Here is a 19,456-nt window from a genome sequence, read left to right on the forward strand (position 1 = left end):
GTACTTTAGGAGGCCAAGGAGGGTGGATCACAAGGTCAAGAGATCTAGACCATCCTGGCCAACATGGTGAGACTCCGTCTCTACTAAAAATATAAAAATTAGCTGGGCTTGGTGGCGCACACATGTAATCCTAGCTACTCATGAGGCTGAGGCAAGAGAATCGCTTGAACCTGTGAGGCAGAGGTTGCAGTGAGCTGAGATGGCACGACTGCACTCCAGCCTGGTGACAGAGCAAGACTCCCTCTCAAAAAAAAAAATAAAAGAGAAAAATATACACTTACGAGGGCGAGGCAGGAGGATCACTTGAGGTCAGGAGTTCGAGACCAGCCTGGCCAACATGGTCAAACCCTGTCTGTCTCCACTAAAAATACAAAAATTAGCTGGGTGTGGTGGTGCATGCCTGTAGTTTCAGTTACTCAGGAGGCTGAGGCAGGAGAATCGCTTGAACCTGGGAGACGGAGGGTCCAGTGAGCAAAGATTGGGCCACTGCACTCCAGCCTGGGCGACAGAGCAAGACTCCGTATCCAAAAAAAAAGCAAACAACAACAACAAAAGAACTTTTAATGTACATAATGTGGTAGAAGAAAAGCACTTATTAGTGAGAATCACCGCCTCCTAAGAAGAGAGTGTCCCCTACTGCAGAGTGCTTTGCTTCTTAATCAGGCTCAGGAGGGAGGGCCTGAGGCCATTGAGACCATGCCTGGAACAAGGAGGCAGCCAGCCAGGCTGGTGACTACGGAGGGCCACCCACACACAGGGGGTGGAGTCAGCACCTCTGTGCTCTGCCTGTGAAGTGGCTGGCAGTCCTTCCCAGGAGGGTGTGAGCTGAGGTGTCCTGGGTGCACCAGCTAGCCCACGGCACAGAGCCTGCCTGCTGGTCTCTACCCACAGGAGATGCCCTGCTGCTCCAGCATCAGATTTGGGACGCCCCCCTTGCCCCAACCAGAGGGCATCAGCAATGCCTAGGTAAGTGCTCATCTTAGGGACAAGTAAGAACATAATCAATTGCAGAAATGTCTGCAGGTCTGGTAGGCTCTGCCTCCGCTGCCCCATGCAGACCTCAGCCCAGGGCACCTGTCCTGGTGCTGCGCTGGCTGTGTTGTGGATCTGCCTCTCCAGGGCTGGCCTTGTAGACCCTGACCCAGGGAGCAGCTGGGCTGGCCCCATGTACAACCAGCAGCAGGCAAGGGTGGGACAGAGCCAGACTGCAGCCTCCCCCAGGCATGGCTTTGACTGTTTTAAAAAACTTAAAATGGCCGGGCATGGCGGCTCACCCCTGTCATCCCAGCACTTTGGGAGGCCAAGGTGGGTGGATCACCTGAGGTCAGGAGTTCAAAACAAGCCTGGCCAACATGGTGAAACCCAGTCTCTACTAAAAATTCAAAAATTAGCTGAGTATGGTGGCAGATGCCTGTAATCCTGGTTGCTCAGGAGGCTGAGGCCCAAAAATTGCTTGAACCCAGGGGGCAGAGGTTGCAGTGAGTGGAGATTGCACCAGTGTACCCCAGCCTGGGCGACAGAGTGAGACTCTGTCTCAGAAAAACCCAAAAAAACAAAAGAACTAAAAATGTCCTTCATGCTTGGAGTCAAACATTCAAACAGAATAAAGGAGACAATGGGAATGCTACCTACCCCAGACCCCAGGTCTCTTACCTGGCGGTCTCAGTCAGCTCAGGCCACTATGAAAAAGGATCACAGACTGGGTGGTTTATAAATAGCAGGCATTTATTTCTCATAGTTCTGGAGGCTGGAAGTTCCAGATCAAGGTGCCCGTATGGTTGGGTCCTGGGGAGGGCTCTCTTCAGGTTGCAGTTGGCCACATGGCAGAGAAAGAGGAAGAGAGCTTGGGGTCTCCATCCTCTTGACCTAACCTCTCAAGGGTCCCACCTTCTAATGCCATTGCACTGGGGCTGATAATTTCTACATATGAATTTGCGGGGAGGAGTACAGAAACATTTGGTTCATAGCATCAGAGGAAACATACGAATGTCCATGTTTTATGCATCCTACCAGGAATTTCTGTGTGCACACACACATACACTCATTCGAACAAATGAGATAAGTCTAGAACATACCCTCTAGCTTCGTCTTTTTCATGAAACAATATACTCTGAAGATTGCTGCATTTCATAGACCTAAATATACCTCCTTCTTTTTTTTGTTTTAGACGGAGTTTCACTCTGAAGTTTCACTCGGAGTTGCCGAGGCTGGAGTGCAATGGTGTGATCTCGGCTCTCTGTAACCTCCGCCTTCCAGGTTCAAGTGAGTCTCCTGCCTCAGGCTCCCGAGTAGCCAAGATTACAGGCGCCCGCCATCACACCTGGCTAGTTTTTGTATTTTTAGCACAGATGGGGTTTCACCATGTTGGTCAGGCTGGTCTCGAACTCCTGACTTCAAGTGATCCACCTGCCTCAGCCTCCCAAAGTGCTGGGATTGCACCAGGAGAGCCACCACGCCCAGCCACCGCCCTCTTTTTCAATGACTGCAAGGTAATGCAGACCTGACCTAGGGATGTGATGTAATTAATCCTGGTAGTTCTTAAGTTGTTCCTATCCTTTTCCAATCACTACAATGCTTTGATGAGCTTCTGTATTACATGTCTTGACAAGACTGTGAAGTGGGCTTGCCGGGCCAGAGCACATATGTGTGCAGTTCTGCTAAATGTGACTACATTCCCCCATGGAGCATGTCCCGTCAGCTCACTCGAAAGGCCATTGTCAAAGTTTGGAACTTGCTGATCGGATAGTGGAAAGTAGGATCTCATTGATATTTCAGTTTGCGTTTCTCTTATTGTGATGACACTCAGCATATTTTAAAATGTTTAGAGGCATTTTTCTTTTATTCTCGTTGCCCATTTTTCAATTCAGTTGTTGGATTTCTTTCTTTGATTTATAGTGGCCCTTTGCCTGTGCCATAAGTTACATATATTATTATGCATAAGATTCTGTTTTCACATACACTTAAGTATACCTTATTCTTTTTCATGACTGCAGGGTAAATTCCATCTTAGGAATGTGCCATATTTTTTTTCTATTTATCTTTTTTTTTTTTAACTTTAAGCAGGATGTTTTCTGCCATGCAGATATATTTTTTTCTTATCTGGTAGAATAAATCAATTATGTTGCTATGGCCACAGGGTTTTGCAAGATCATTAAAGAGTTCAACCCTCTCCAAGATTACAGGTGTGTGTGTGTATGTGTGTTTGAGACAGAGTCTTGTTCTGTCACCCAGGCTGGACTGCAGTGGCACAATCTTGGCTCACTGCAGCCTCTACTTCCTGGGTTCAAGCAATCCTCCTGCCTCAGCCTCCTGAGTAGCTGGGACTGCAAGCACGCCACCATGCCCAGCTGACTTTTGCATTTTTAGCACAGTAGGAATTTCATCATGTTAGCTGGGCTGATCTCAAACTTCTGACCTCAAATGATCTGACCGCCTTGGCCTCCCAAAGTGCTGGGATTACAGGCTTGAGTCACCGCTCCTGGCCAACAGTTGTTTTTTTTTTGTTTTAATCATTTTCTTCCGGTATTTTTTTGGTTTCCATCTTTGATCCATCAGGCTTCTTCTGGAGGGAGTGGCCAGCATGACTCCATAAAGCCACATCCCCAATATAGTAAAAGGCTGTCTGGAAGGCTGTCTGGGCCCCAGCTTTGCACCCCACGGTCAGGTCACTGTGTCTGGGTGGAATTGTCCCCTAAACACAGTCCCACTGAGAGGTGAAGCCAATGGGACTTCCTGGGTCCAATGGGGAGTTGGAGAACTTTTGTGTCTTACAAGAGGATTGTAAAACGAACCAATCAGTGCTCTGTAAAATGGACCTATCGGCGCTCTGTAAAATGGACCAATCAGCATAATTCTAAAACTAACCAATCCCAGCTAGGATTGAGAAAAGGGCATTCTGATAGTACAGGAACAGGACATGGGAGGGGACAAATAAGGGAATAAAAGCTGGCCTCCCCCCTCCCCCAAGCCAGCAGCAGCAACCTGCTCGGGTCTTCTTGGATGCTGTGGAAGCTTTGTTCTTTTGCTCTTCACAATAACTCTTGCTGCTGCTCACCCTTTGGGTCCTTGCCATCTTTGAGAGCTATAACACCCGGAAGGCCCAGGGTTCCATTCTTGAAATCAGCCAGACCACGAACCCACCCCAAGGAACCAACTCAAAACACACCGCTCGCTCCTATTACAAGCACAATGTTCTCAGCTGGGAACTGGGCTCAGGCCGGCTTCCAACTGCTCACGCTGGTGGAGGAAAGGCCCACCGCACTGTGTGAAGTGAAGGCAAGGCCGCTGTAGGTTTGTGCCGCCTGGTTTTTGCCAGCCCCTCTTTCTCCATCTCCCCCGGGGACACCACCACCGTTCATATATGAGATGCTGCTTTGTGTCAGGAGCTGCCGTGGCCCAGGATGGGACAATGGGCGCACTTGGGAGGGCCTGCATCGTGGCACATTGCAGGGGCCTCGCTGAGTCTAGTAGAGAATCCGGCCTGAGCCCTGGCCAGCAGTGGGAGCCATCCAGGACCTGGGGAGGGAAGGCAACTGCCAGGGGGAACGGTACGTGCAAAAGGGTCCCCCGCAGGGCACAGCGGGCCACTGAGGACCGAGTCTAGCGGTGCCTACCGAGATCCACTGCTGAGACCACGATGCAGCACACAAGGCACACAGTCCCAGGCAAAACCGAGCGAAATAGAGGACCCCCTGCACACCCGTCGGCCAGGCACAGCGCAGGCGCAAGGACGCAACCACCCACACCTCACACCCAAAGAGCCAGAGCTGGCGGACCTTGTGCGGCAGGCCAGCCCCTCGGGGAACGGCCGGGTTCTGGCACCTGTCGTGCTCAGGCTCCAGTTCTGACTTAAAAACTCTGATGCTCACGCCTGTAATCCCAGCAGTTTGGGAGGCAGAGGCCCACGGATCACGAGGTCAGGAGTTCGAGACCAGCCTGGCCAACTTCGTGAAATCCCATCTCTACCAAAAATACAAAAATTAGCTGGGCTTGGTGGGCACCTGTAATCCCCGCTACTCTGGGAGGCAGGAGACTCCCTTGAAACTGGAAGGTGAACCAAGATCACCCCACTGCACTCCAGCCTGGGAGAAAGAGTGAGACTCCATCTCAAACAACAACAACAAACTCTGATGCTGTTTTGTCATCTATAAAAGGGGGTGACACTACAGCAGTCACTGACTCTGTGAACCCTCAGATGAGCAAGAACTTCTTGGGTGGGTGTGTTACAGGAGAGGGGTCCCAATCCAGATCCCAAGGGATGGTTCTTGGATCTTGGGCAAGAAAGAATTCAGGGCGTTTCCACAGAATAAAGTGAAAGTAAGTTTATTAGGAAATTAAAGGGGTAAAAGACCGGCTACTCCATAGACAGAGCAGCCCCAAGGGCTGCGGTTTGCCCATTTTAATGGTTATTTCTTGAATATATACTAAACAAGAGGTGGATTATTCATGCCTCCCCTTTTCAGACCATATAGGGTAACTTCCTGATGTTGCCATGGCATTTGTAAACTGTCATGGTGGTGGTGGGAGTGTAGCAGTCAGGACGACCAAAGGACACATCTTGTTGCCATTTTGGGTTTTAGCCAGCTTCTCTACAGCAACCTGTTTTATCAGCGTGGTCTTTATGACCTGTATCTTGTGCCGACCTCATATCTCATCCTGTGACTTAGAATGCCTTAACCGTCTGGGAATGCAGCCCAGTAGGTCTTAGCCTTATTTTACCGGCCCCTGTTCAAAATGGAGTTGCTCTGGTTCAAATGCCTCGGACAGGTGCAGAGGGAGGGTGGTGAGTGGAGCCCACCCACCACCAAGTCACACGCACCCACACTCCTGAATCGTATTTTCTAGGCATCTTACTAATTTAATCCCCACAACAACGAGCTGCGGAGGTTGTTTCTCTCTCAGATTTCTGCACATCCTCTGTACTTGTAGGATTTGGGGGAACAAGTCAAGTTGCACAAGCTAATCCCTGAAAGGTGAGCCCCGCAGCCCTCTCCCAGAGCCGGTGGCCTGGGTGCCAGGTCCCCGACAAATGCTGGCTCCACGGCAGCTGCCATCACTTCCCTGCGGAAATGCCAGTCTGCAGGGCAACCCCGAGGTCCTCGTGCGGGTGACCAGCTGCGGCACGGCCAGCTCGGCCCAGGGAGGGAGGGGCTGGGCCGCCCCTCAGGTATCTCGCGAGGGCGCTTGGCGGCTCCAGCAGAGGGTCTGCCTGTGAGAAGGTCGGGAAGTGCTGCTGCTTACGGGGCTGCCTTCAATTATTTCAGCTGCACCGAGGTATTTCAAAGTCAGACCAAATAAACATTTGCATCTAAAAAAGGCGAAACAGGGTCATTTGAAATAGAGAAGAAAGCCTTTCCCATATCCGGAGGGTGTGGCCGACGTTCCAGAGCAGCGGCAAGGGTTCGCTCTGGTTTTGTGCCTGTGCCAGGGCACCCAGCCCAGCCTCTGCTTCAGGAGGGAAGTTATTTTCTTTTAAATCAAATGTGTGGCGACCCACGTTTCCTTTCCCTGATTTGCACCGTGGTCACCCTGGGCCCCCTGCTGCTGTCCGGTCCACATCTTTAAAGGGCTCTCTGTGCTTTTCCTAAGAAGGGGACCACAACACACTCGACGGTATCCACCGGTCGTGCCCAAGGCAGGAGGAAGGGCGGCGCCCCCAAACTCCCAGGCCGCCTGCAGCACCCTCCCTGCGCCCCTCTCCGCCTCTGGGGAGCATCCTGCCACCGCCCCGTCCCCTCCCCCGCCCCCACGCCAGCCCGCACCTTCTCACTCTTGGCCAGGCCTCTGGAGACGTCTGAGAGCCAGGGTTTTCCTGAAGAGTCAGGATTGGAAGGTTGGAAGGCGGTGAGGGCATCAGGTTTTTTCTTCCCTTTTCTTCTAGCAATTACGCCCCCGTGGCTAAATTAAACTCCCATCGGCTAAATTAGGCCCAAAGGGAGAGGCACCTGCTGCTAAGCTGTGCGTGTTGTCCCCCTAGGACTTCCATCCATTGCTGACCTCCTGACGACAGCAGACGACAGGCCGCACCCTGATCCCACCTGGCTTACAGGTGCTGTCACACAGGTACGCCTTCTTGTGGATCATCAGTCACCATTTGCCCCTGGCAACAACCCTGTCTTGGAGGAAGGTCCTTGCCGACACCCGCCCCTCCCCACCCTTAAGGCTTCCTTGCTCCTTCATTCAACCATTGTTTACATTTCGTTCAGGACTGCTGACTAACACTTTCAAGCACAGCGGACCCTTAAACAACGCAGGTTCAAACTGTGCGGGTCCACCCACAGGGAGGTTTTTCAATCAGTTATACAGGCAGAGTATCCCTGCCTCTCCTGCCTCCCTTCCCACCTCCTCCACATCTTCCTCACCGCCACCCTGAGGCATCAAGACCAGCCCCTCCTCCTCAGCCACTCAACGTGAAGATAACTAGGATGAAGACTTTTATGATAATGCACTTCCACTTAGTAAATACTTTCTCTTATGATGTTAATGACATTTTATTTTCCCTAGCTTAGTTTATTGTAAGAATACAGTATAAATACATATACAAAGTATGTGTGAACTGATTTTTTAATGTTACCAGTAAGGCTTCCAGTTAACAGTAGGCTATTTATTAGTTAAGTTTGGAGGGAGCCTGAAGTTACACAAGGGTTTCTGACTGCGTGAGAGCTTGGCTCTCCAACCATCACATTGTTCAAGGTTCAACTGCACCTCTCCTACCCATCTCCCCCGCCATCTGATGTAGTAAGATAAATATAAAAACACTTAGAAGCCCTTGAAAACCAGGAAAAATGCCACCAACAGACCAGAACATTGGCGAATTTCTGGAAGATATAAAGCAGAAGAGATCAGATTCGTGGTGAAACGCATTAGAGCCAATGGCATGCAGGTGGGAGACCATCTTAAAAACCCTCAAGTCTGGAAATGGGGTAGGGTGGGGGCAGTGGAGAAGGAATGACTCATGGAGCTTGGATGGGGTAATCACACAAAGGGCTGCCCAGGTGGCTGAGGCAGTGTCCTGCCTGCCCCAGGGTCAAGTCTGAGTGCAGCATTCAGGCTGAAGACAAAGACACACCGGGAGCCTCCAGAGCCAACGCTGGCCCAAAGAGAGAAGCAGGGGCCTGCCCAGGTGACTGCCAGGCACCGTCAGCCACACTGACAGGGAGAGTGGCCCAGATCAGAGGCCCAGGAAGGCACTCTGCCTTTGCAACCTCCCAGCCTGTCCCCATGACCACAAGTGCCCAGTGGTGCCAGGGCTGTCAGACAGTGGCGGTTTAGTTGTGTGCAAGAACTACTCCGCACGGCAAGAATGATTGGTTGAGACCGACAGATCGCAAACACACTGCACTCAGGAACCCTTCACCCTCAGAAATGGCTGAGGGTCTCAGCGGGCTTTCATTCACATGAGTTGTATCTATTGATATTTACGGTAGTTCAAGTGGAAAAAATTTTCAATATTCATTTATTTTAAAATATTAATAATGGCATGTTAACATAAATAACACTTATACAGGCTGTGTGCGGTGGCTCACGCCTGTAATGCCAGCACTTCGGGATGCCGAGGTGGGCAGATCACTTGAGGTCAAGAGTTGGAGACCAGCCTGGCCAACATGGTGAAACCCATCTCTACCAAAAATACAAAAATTAGCTGGGTGTGGTGGCGCCCGCCTGTAATCCCAGCTACTCGGAAGGCTGAGGCAGGAGAATCGCTTGAACCTGGGAGGCAGAGGTTGCAGTGAGCTGAGATTGTGCCACTGCACTCCAGCCTGGGTGACAGAGTAAGACTGCATCTCAAAAAAACAAAACAAAACAAAAAGCAAATAGCTACATTTTTTCTAAAAATAGTTTATTTAGTAAGAAGAGTGACATCATTATACATATGTGTGTGTATACACACACACACACACACACACACATATATATATATATATTTTTTTTAGACAGAGTTTCGCTCTGTCACCCAGGCTGGAGTGCAGTGGTGTGATCTCGGCTCACTGCAACCTCTGCATCCTGGGTTCAAGCGATTCTCCTGCCTCAGCCTCCTAAGTAGCTGGGATTACAGACATGTCCCACCATGTCTGGCTAATTTTGTATTTTTAGTAGAGATGGGGTTTCACCATGTTGGATAGGCTGGTCTTAAACTCCTGACCTCAAATGATCCGCCCACCTTGGCCTCCCAAAGTACTGGGTTAACAGGTGTGAGCCACCACGCCTGGCCCATTTTATATTTTTTAAAATCTCCCCAATGGGCCAGGCGTGGTGGCTCACGCCTGTAATCCCAGCACTTTGAGAGGCCGAGGTGGGTGAATCACCTGAAGTCAGGAGTTTGAGACCAGCCTGACCAACATGGGGAAACCCCATCTCTACCAAAAATACAAAAAATTAGCCAGGCATGGTGGTGCGCACCTGTAGTCCCAGCTACTCAGGAGGTTGAGACAGGAGAATCGCTTGAACCTGGGAGGCAGAGGCTGCAGTGAGCTGAGATGGTGTCACTGCATTGCAGCCTGGTCAACAAGAGTGAAACTCTGTCTCAAAAAAAACAAAACAAAAACAAACAAAAACTCCCCAATGTCTGGCTTAATAGATACCTGGATTTTCTTTTTTGTTGTTGTTTTAATTTTATGTATTTTAATTTTATGTGTTTAATTTAATTTATTTATTTATTGAGACAGAGTCTCAACCAGGCTGCAGTGCAGTGGCATAATCTCGGCTCACTGCAACCTCTGCCTCCCAGTTCAAGCAATCCTCCTGCTTCAGCCTCCCAAGTAGCTGGGATTACAGGAATGCACCACCACGCCTAGCTAATTTTTTTTCTTTTTTTTTTTCTTTTTTTTTTTTTTTAGTAGAGATGGGGTTTCACCATGTTGGCCAGTCTGGTCTCAAACTCCTGACCTCAAGTAATCTGTCTGCCTCACCTCCCAAAGTGTTGGGATTATAGGCATGAGCCACCATGCCCAGCCAACAGCTGGATTTTCATACCTCCTTCTTCTTTCAAGCTGTAGTGATAATACACATCATGTAGACTCTGGAAAACTCCACTGAACACCCATTTGTATATGTGCTGCTGAAGCACCTGAACACCCATCAGAAAAAAAAAGGCTTTTTTATTCCTATTAAATAGTTTTGGCTTTGCAGACACCCAGAAAGAGTCTTAAGAACTCAGGCGTCTGTGGATCTCACTTTGAGAACCACTGTCTGGGCACTCATTTACAAATGGGATCGGATAATCAAGAACCCCCAGACATTTGAAGGAAACCAACAGCCTGCAGAAGAAGTAGACAGAACCCTGGACAAAACAGGATAATAATGCAGGAATCAGGAGAAGACATTAAAATCAGCATAATTCATATCCTCTGAAGGGTCAATAAAATATAAGAACCAGTCAGATGGCAAGTGGGCACAGAGCAAATACACAAAAACCAATACTTTCCATAGATACCAATAAATAATCAATTGGAGAGGACGTTTGCAAAACCAACAACAATCACAAATAATCTAGGCATAGGCATAACCAAAGTTCTGGAGAACCTACATGAAGACACATTTTTAATTGTATTAAAGGACATACATTGAGAGATGTGTTATGTTTCCTGTGGGAAGCTTCAATATTATAAAGGTGGCAATTATTTGAGTTGCTCAGTGAACTGTCCTCTGCATTATACTAGGTTGAGCAGGATTTCTGTCACGAGTATGCACCAAGAGTCATAACTAATATATCTTCTAGGTCAGCAGTCCCCAGCCTTTTTGGCACCAGGGACCGGTTTCATGGAAGACAATTTTTCCACAGGCCCGGACTGAGGTGGGGATGGTTTCAGGATGAACCTGTTCCACCTCAGATCATCAGGCATTAGAGTCTCATAAGGAGGGCGCAACCTAGATCCCTCACACGCACAGTTCACAGTAGGGTTTGTGCTCCTATGAGAATCTAATTCCACTGCTGATCTGACAGGAGGCGGCGCTCAAGCGGTCATGCTCCCGCACCTGCCACTCATCTGCTATGTAACCTGGTTCTTAACAAACCACAGACAGAGAACAGTCTGTGGCCCTGGGTTTGGGGACCACTGCTCTAGGTTGAAAGCCACTCCAAATAAAATAAAGAGACAAGTGACTGACTGCAAGAAGATGTTTGCAACACATATAATAGTCAAAAAGTTAATATACTTAATATATAACATTCCTGGAGTCATATGAAGACAAAGAACCTTAAAATACAGGCAGATAATAGAAGCTAAACAAGAAGTAGCTACACGCATGAAAACGAATCCACCTCTGAATTAGTTAGGGTAAGGCTCACCTGTTCTAAGAGACCCGATGATACAGAGGGTAGATGAAAAAACAGATCTGTTTCGGTATTAGGTTCTCCAGAGAACAGAACCAATAGGAGAAACATACACACACACACACATATATATGATAAATATGTGTATATTTATCTAATATATATTATAGATCTATATTAGACATTACATAGGATATATATATATACACAGACACACACATGCACACATATTTATTTTAAGGAATTTTGAAGAATTTATTTTAGGGAACTGTTTTAAGGGATTTATTTTAAGGACTTGGCTTCTGCGATTGTGGAGGCTTCGTAAATCCAAAATCTGCAGAGTAAGCTGGTAGGCTGGAGACTGATATTCCAAGTTGGAGTTCACGAGCAGTCTGCCAGCAGAATTCCTCCTTGCTCAGAGCAGGTCAGTCTCTTTTCTCTTAAGGTCTTCAACTGATGGGATGAGATCTGCCCACATTGTGGAGAATAATCTGCTTTACTCAAAATCTTCTGATTTAAAGGTTAATCTTATCTTAAAAAATACTTTCGCCAGGTGTGGTAGCTCAGGCCTGTAATTCCAGCACTTTGGGAGGCCGAGGTGGACAGATCACTTGAGGTGAGGAGACCAGCCTGGCCAACATGGTGAAAACCCATCTCTACTAAAAATACAAAAATTAGCAGAGCATGGTGGCACATGCCTGTAATCTCAGCTACTTGGGAGGCTGAGGCACGAGAATCGCTTGAACCTGGGAGGCAGAGGTTGCAGTGAGCTAAGATTGTGCCACTCCAGCCAGGGCAACAGAGTGAGACTCAGTCTCAATCAATCAATAAATCAATCAATAAATACCTTCATAAAAACATCTAGAATAGTGTCTAATCAAATATCTGAGCAATGTGGCCAGATGTTTAAGTTAACACACAAAATGAGCCCTCACTCTTACTTTCTCAGGTTATGGGTCTAGGCTGAGCAGCAGCTCTGCTCCTCCTGGTCCCCCAAAACCCCAGGACCCTTCTCTCCCGCTGCTGACCTCCCCTAGGGCACTGCCACAGCCAGATACTAGGCAGCTTGGAGGCCCAGGTAGAGAAGAGCCTCCTATCACAGGCCTGCTCTTACTCTGTTGCTGAGAACTTGGTCCTGTGGACAAGCCTAACTGTAAAGCAGGCAGGAAATGCAGCGGAGCTCAGCAGCTGCTGCCCAGCCACAGATCTGTTGGGCAGGAAGAAGAGGAAAATGGATTGTTTTTTCCTTTAGTAGAGATGAAGTCTTGCTATGTTGCCCAGGTTGGCTTGAATTTCTGAATTCAAGGGATCTTCCTACCTTAGCCTCCCAAAGTGCTGGGATTACAGGCATGAGCAAAGCAAGAAGCCTCTACCCAACCTCCCTATTAAGAAGGAAATGTAAACTAAATCCAGGAATTTTTTTTTTTTTTTTGCTTATCAGATTGGCAAAAATTAAAACTTTGCAATCAGTTGTATGTATCAGACAGGAGGGTTCTTAACCCATAGTAACAACTACAGAAAAAGATCTTATTTTGGAGGGCACTCAGAATCTTGAGGATGCAGGAAGAACAGGTTTGGACAATGAGCAGGTGTCATGAGGCCTCCCTAGGTCAATGGCAGAAGCAGGCTTGCACAGACACTTTGCCCATGGGACATGATGCCACAGGTGGACAGAGCCACGGCCAGGCAATGCCACTAGCACTCCCATTGGGCATTCGCTGCTTCTCCCAGGTCTGCAGATGCAGGGCCCTGGGATTCTCTGCCCAAATGTCACCATGCTCATTACCAGGGCCATATGGGCCTGTTGAGGCTTCCCTCTTCCTCACTCTATGACCTGAAGGGGATGGAGGGTCCTTTTCTGGTGGGGCGGGGATGGGGGTTGGGGAGATGGGAGTCCAGTATGGAGTTTGAACCTGCAGGCTGCTGTAAGGTCCCCACTGTTTTGCAGGGCTTTACTAATGTCTCTAGAAATCTCAAACACACGGCCGGGCGTGGTGGCTCACACTTGTAATCCTAGAACTTTGGGAGGCCTAGGTGGGTGGATCAAAAGTTCAGGAGTTCGAGACCAGCCTGGCCAACACAGTGAAACCCCGTCTCTACTTAAAATACAAAAATTAGCTGGGCATAGTGGCAGGTGCCTGTAATCCCAGATATTCAGGAGGCTGAGGCAGGAGAACTGCTTGAACCCAGGAGGTGGAGGTTGCAGTGAGCTGAGATCATGCCACTGCACTCCAGCCTGGGCAACAGAGCTAGACTCCATCTCAGAGAAAAAAAAAAATTCAAACCCACATAGCCAGCAGTTCTTAGGAATATTCTAGATTCTTCTGGGAATCTTCCATTGGTTGCAGAAAAGAACACATTCCTAGTGGAAACAGTAATTCGTGGAATAATACGCATAGAAAAGTGGGAGGCCTCATTGTTTCCCTTATGAGCTCTGGAGTCAGGCTCAAATCCTGACTTCAGTTCTTAGTAGCTGTGTGATCCTGGGCAGGCTACTTAACCTCTCTGTGCCGCAGGCTCCTCATCTGAAAAATGCGAGTAATAGTAATAAACTTTACTGAGGTTCGCGATGATTAAATTAATATTTGCGAAGTGCTCAGACCAAGAGCTTGGCATTTGATGAATACTCATTACCCATTAGCTCTTTTCATGATATCCTGACCCCGTTTCTTCTATACAAAGCATGTCAACACGCATCGGTGCATGTTGGTGTGTGCCCAGAACTGTACACACCCACCCATTAACAATGGCTGCCTGGAAGTAAGGATATGAAGGAAGTGTGAGTATCCATGTCCCTTTGTGATAGATGTGTGAATTACTGTGACTCCCCTATATCAGTCACTGACACTTGTGGACAGGTGGGTAGGTAATAGGTAGTAGCTACGCACAGGGGTGAACAAGGACCAAGCAGGCAAAGCCCCTGCCCTGGCTCAGGGGACTCTTCCAGGTCTGCCTCAGGCAGTGTAAGAACGCCCCAAGGGGCCTGGGGTGCCGAGGAGCAGGGAAAGGGACGGAGGACCGGCGCTTCCCAGTGCCAGGCCACGGCATTAGCCACCCTGCTCCTCGAGGTTCTGGGGCCAGATGTCCCCCCAAGTACGCACGGTCATTCGGTGAACAAGTGCTCTCATCTGAAAGTGCACACGCCTCCGGCGGGCTGAACTTGGGGGAGGGTCCAGGCTCCATAGGGAACCGCCTCCCAGCAACGGGGCTCGCCCATCGGTGGCAGAGGTCAGGCAGGAAGGGCTGGGAAGGGCGGGGTCCGTGCGGCCAGAGCCCTAGACCCCTTAGGCCTGGGGGCGGATGTGCACTTCGCCCATTTCAACATTTCCTCCCCGGCTGGCCACGGCCCAGGAAAGAGGCAGGGGTGCGGTTTCCCTCCGCCTCCCTCTCGGCCTTCTCTCCCGCACCCCTCCTCCTCCTCCCACCGCTCCTTCCCCTCCTCCTTTCCCGCACCCCTCCTTCCTTTCCCCCTTCCTCTGTCCCTCCCCCGCCCCGGGTCCTCTCCCTCCCGTTCCCCCGCCGTGCCCTCCTCCTCCTCCTCCTCGCGGTCCCCGCCCCGGAAACCTGGCTCGCCCCGGGAGGCTGTGGTGGGGCGCGCGGGGTGGTTCAGGGGCCCATCCTCTCCGCCGCCCGCGCGCCCCGCCCGACGGCTCGCACCTGCTTGGCGGCGGCCGCTGGATTCTCAGCCTCGGGTCGAGGAGGCGGGAGGGAAAGTGGGTCAGCGCGGGGCCGCGGCGGGGCCGCTGTTGTGCTTGGAAAGGGGCCCGGGGTGCCGGGGGCCTCTACCGGGCGCGGCGGCGGGAGCGTCCGCGCGTGACACGCCAGGCACAAAGGGGCCGGGCCGTCGTCTGCACTGGGGCTCGGGCTGCTGGGAGAAGCCGTCGGGTGCCGCACGCGTGGGCTGTGTCCCCCTTCCCGGCCACGGCGCGGGGCGGCCGGGGCCCGGGGCTCTCCCCTCCACGAGCAAGGCCCAACACCGCAAGCCGGAGCTAGCAGGCGCCCACCACGCCCGCTCTTCGTACGTCCCCCGGGCTGGGTCTGGGCGGCTCCCTCCTCCGGAGCTGTCCCCGCCGCCCCGCCCTGCCCCCTGGTGTCAGCCACGGGCCTCAGCAGCCTGGCGTCCTCCTGGGAGCGTTTTTCTGACACCTCTGAGGGACCCGGTCCCCTGACCCCCTGGCCCATGCGGTCTGCCCAGGTCTTTGCGGGCGTTGGCTGTGTTTCAGGGAAACCTCCGAGGCTGATACCTGGCAGCAGCCCTGCGAAGGACTGCTCAACCACTCACTTCCCGACCACCGTGCCCCCAGCAGCTCTGGGACGCCGGGCTCTGTGGGTGGGCTGGGTCGGGCTGCAGACATGGGTCACTGTCCTACAGCAAGGACTGGCTGCGAGAGCAAGGAGGGGACCAGGGCTTTGGGATGTCAGTCCCCGAGCTCCCCTCTGCTGTCCCCTGCACAGGCGCAGAAGGGCATGGCCGGAGGGTCAGGGTGCCCCAGCTGGGTTCCTGCACTGCCGCAGGCCTTGTCCTGTTCCCGCCCACCCCCACCCCCCCACCGCCCCACCGCCCCAGGCTAGAATCCCACCGTCCTAACATGCCGAGAACTCTGGCTACTGCTGGAACTGGAACTGGGCTTCCTTCCTGGAGAGCCTATCCCCTGGGTCACCTGATGAATGTTTCACCCTGTTCCAGAAGCTTTCCAAGTCTCTGACCAGAATGCCTCCCCATCCCTTGGCTCCTGTTGCACAATCTGCAGCCTACAGTGACCACGCCTGGCGCAGGCCTCTTCTCGGGCTCTGGGAGGCTGGCCTCTGTGAACGCTGGGCTGAGCCAGCTTCTGACCCAGGAGGGGCCGAGGGCTGCCACATTCTCACCCCGCTCCAGGTTTGAGAAGGTATTTCCATGGGAAGCCTGTATCAAATGCGTACCCTTCCTGTGTGTCCTCACGTGTGTGCAGCAGTAACTGCTACAAGGCTACAGTCGGCACTGCTGAGCCAGGGGTGGTCCCTGAGCTTGTCTGAACCCCGCTGAGTGGAGCTCGATTGACAGGCAAGTGTTTGGTGTTCCCCTGGCTTGTAGAAGGGCTGATGTTAGCTCCTGAGACCACCATGTGTCTACTGCAAAAGGACAGCTGCAAGCCTCCAACAGATAGGGGAAGGAGGGAATGGGGAGAAGGGGGAAATCAGTAAAATACGACGTTTTCCAGCACCTGGGAGAGAAGGGGCTCTTGCACCAAAAGCCAGAAACTACTCTTCTGGGGGAGGTGGCCATCTTTCCTGGCTTCATCCCTCTCCCTGGCTTGGGAGGGAGGAGGAGATCCCCACTGGGCCACTCCAGGCAGGCGCTCAGCCAGTGGGCATCCAGGTCAAGCAAGCCTGGGTGCTCCAGTGTGAAAGGAACCTTAAACTCATTGGCCTAGGACCCCAACCTTCTTTCCACCCTCATCCAGGAGCCCTTGTTTTGAAAGCTTCTGTGTATTAAATAAATGACAATTAAATCAGAAAAATCTGTGTGACTCTTTTTTTTTTTTTTGAGACTGAGTCTCGCTTTGTCACCCAGGCTGGAGTGCAGTGGCTCGATCTAGGCTCGCTGCAAGCTCTGCCTTCCAAGTTCATGCCATTCTCCTGCCTCAGCCTCCGGAGTAGCTGGGACTACAGGCGCCCGCCACCATGCCCGGCTAATTTTTTGTATTTTTAGTAGAGACGGGGTTTCACCATGTTAACCAGGATGGTCTCAATCTCCTGACCTCGTGGTTCACCCACCTCAGCCTCCCAAAGTGCTGGGATTACAGGCGTGAGCCACCACGCCCGGCCCAGAAAAATCTGTTTTGAGTGTGACCCTCAGAAACTCAGTAACCTCAGGGAATTGGGCAGGGTTCATAGAGGTGCCTCCAAAAAAAAGGGAGAACTGCTGGGGGTCCCCCTCAGATACCTCCACATGTTACACTTTCCTGCAGGACTGGATTTTTTTTTTTTTGAGACAGAGTTTCTCTCTTGTTGCCCAGGCTGCAGTGCAATGGCACAATCTCGGCTCACGGCAACCTCCACCTCCCAGGTTCAAGCGATTCTCCTGCCTCAGCCTTCCGAGTAGCTGGGATTACAGGCATGGCCACCACGCCCGGCTAATTTTGTATTTTTAGTAGAGACAGAGTTTCTCCATGTTGGTCAGGCTGGTCTCAAACTCCCAACCTCGGGTGATCTGCCCGCTTTGGCCTCCCAGAGTGCTGGGATTACAGGGTGAGCCACGGCGCCCAGCCTAGGACTGCATTTGAGCTAAATGCAAGGAGTGCCAGTTCCTGCCGTTGACGAGACATGGGCCTCACCAAGCCCTGCCCGCTAGCTCTAAGCCTCTAGGATTTCAGACAAATCCTCAAACATAAACACAGAGCCCTATGGATCCTCTCAAGAAAAGCAAGGCAGGGGCCCTGCCAATTTGGTTATGAGAAAGATTTCATTAGCTTTGTTGTATTTGGCTTTTGTGTCACGGGCCCAGTTATCACCTTCTAGAATCTCCCTTCCTCCTTGTAAACTCCAGCTGAGTTTTAAGGCTCAGAAGTTCTCAGGGAAAGCAACATTGGATATTAAGACCTGAAAGTTGGTTTTGTTCTTTTTTTTCATCAACTAGCCCTTCTTTTATGTCTGTTCGTGGCCAGACGTAGTCTGCGGCTTCACGTAGCAACGTCTGATTAAATGAAGCACAGCCTATCCTGGGGCCATAGACAGATAATTACAGTGCTTAATTTTTTCATTTGATGAATAATGAAAGCTGTGCTCATTTTGTGTGTGTGGGAAAGAGACAACTTTAATATATTTGAACTTGAAAATGGCTTTTTAGTATTGCTGTCCTGACACACTATAACACAGCCCTGATTGGTTATCTACAAACCTTTCAAAACAGAACAGGCGTTTAGTGCCAAACAGGGCAGGCTGTGGAAGGGACGGATTCCCGGCCTGTCTTTTATGTAATGTAATGCACATATATGGCAGAACAAATATTTCTTCCCCAAACACTACATAAACCATATATCCCACAAATGATAATCATTTGTCATCAAAGTTCTCATCATATTCTCACATCTTAGGTATGCTACCAGACTTTTCTCAAGCAACAGAAGAAATTATTCCTACTCGTATTGCTTGTCTTTTGGAACTTCCCTGCCTCTGAGCATGTGGGAGGGTAGAAAGGGTTTGACCCAGGAGCCAGCAGGGAAGCTCTAGTTCAGCAATGAACTCTGCTATGACTTGGCTGTGTTATATCGCAGAACTCACTTTCCTTCTTCGGGTTTCGATTGCTTTATCTGTTAGTGGACAGAAGAATAATTCCTCTTCCCTTCCTCTCTCCTCTCTCTTTCTTTCTTTCTTTCTTTCTTTCTTTCTTTCTTTCTTTCTTTCTTTCTTTCTTTCTTTCCTTCCTTCCTTCCTTCTTCCTTTCTCTCTTTCTTTCTTTGTTTCCTTCCTTCCTTTCTCTCTCTCTTTCTTTTTCTTTCTTTCTTTCTTTCTTCTTTCCTTCTCCTTCCTTCCCTCCCTCTCTCTTTCTTTCTTTCTTTTTCTTTCTCGCTTTCCTTCTCCCTCCCTCCCTCCTTCCTTCCTTCCTTCCTCCCTCCCTCCCTCTCTTTCTCTCTCCTTCTCTCCTTCTCTGTCTCTCTCTCTCTTTCTTTCTCTTTTTCTTTCTTTCTACAAGATCTTGCTCTGTCACCCAAGCTGGAGCACAGCAGCATGATCACAGCTCACTGCAGCATCAATCTCCAGGGCTCAAGTGATCCTCCCACCTCAGTCACTCAAGTAGCTGGTACTACAGGTGTGAACCACCATGCCTGGCTAATTTTTTGTATTTTTAGTAGACACAGGGTTTTGCCATGTTGGCCAGGTTGGTGTCAAACTGGCCTCAAGTGATCTACCTGCCTTGGCCTCCCAAAGTGTTAGGATTACAGGCATGAGCCACCACACCCAGCCTGTTTTATCTTTTTGTTATGGAAATTTTCCCTCTCAAACAAAACCAAACACAGAGAGAGTTGTAAAATTAGCCCTCACATATTCCGCACCAGCTTCAACAATTATCAGCACATAATCAATCTTGTTTCATGTGTATTTCCACTCACTCCACCCCTGGCTTTATTTTAAACAAATCCCCAGACATCTGTAGTTTCATTTGTACGTACCACAGAATTACATTTCTTATCTAGTGCCTTT

General features: G+C 50.3%; 1 protein-coding gene and 1 long non-coding RNA gene across 7 annotated transcripts; one reads left to right on the forward strand and one right to left on the reverse strand.

Moving 5' to 3' along the window:
- Positions 1 to 789: 789 nt before the first annotated feature.
- On the forward strand, positions 790 to 7,555 carry LOC144329827 (uncharacterized). 4 transcript variants are annotated; one of them, XR_013395475.1, is made up of 4 exons: positions 790 to 966; positions 2,168 to 2,489; positions 6,977 to 7,062; positions 7,206 to 7,555. It is a non-coding gene; the product is annotated as an uncharacterized LOC144329827 (long non-coding RNA). The 4 variants fall into 4 exon arrangements; XR_013395473.1 differs by having other exon boundaries at positions 791 to 966; positions 2,168 to 2,262; XR_013395474.1 differs by having other exon boundaries at positions 6,977 to 7,555.
- A 3,947-nt stretch (positions 7,556 to 11,502) lies between these two features.
- On the reverse strand, positions 11,503 to 16,769 carry LOC106999105 (uncharacterized). 3 transcript variants are annotated; one of them, XR_013395477.1, is made up of 2 exons: positions 12,387 to 16,769; positions 11,503 to 11,740 (listed from the first exon to the last, which is right to left on the reverse strand). XR_013395477.1 is itself a non-coding variant. In XM_015141765.3 (2 exons), the coding sequence occupies exons 1-2, from the start codon at positions 15,452 to 15,454 to the stop codon at positions 11,654 to 11,656; spliced, it is 612 nt and encodes a 203-aa protein (XP_014997251.2). In that variant the 5' UTR covers positions 15,455 to 16,767; the 3' UTR covers positions 11,503 to 11,653. The 3 variants fall into 3 exon arrangements, 1 of the variants encoding a protein (XP_014997251.2); XR_013395478.1 differs by having other exon boundaries at positions 14,374 to 16,768; XM_015141765.3 differs by having other exon boundaries at positions 14,930 to 16,767.
- Positions 16,770 to 19,456: the final 2,687 nt, after the last annotated feature.

The sequence above is a fragment of the Macaca mulatta genome, chromosome 7 (genome assembly GCF_049350105.2).
Source record: "Macaca mulatta isolate MMU2019108-1 chromosome 7, T2T-MMU8v2.0, whole genome shotgun sequence".
NCBI lineage: Eukaryota > Metazoa > Chordata > Mammalia > Primates > Cercopithecidae > Macaca > Macaca mulatta.

What these genes read in the sequence shown, in the direction of transcription:
- LOC106999105 (XM_015141765.3), bottom strand. Translation starts at nt 15,454, where the DNA reads ATGGGCCAGGGGGTCAGGGGACCGGGTCCCTCAGAGGTGTCAGAAAAA. An exon ending in CAGCGGCCGCCGCCAAGCAG is followed by an intron (nt 11,741 to 14,929) that starts GTGCGAGCCGTC and finishes CAATGTGGGCAG; the next exon opens with ATCTCATCCCATCAGTTGAA.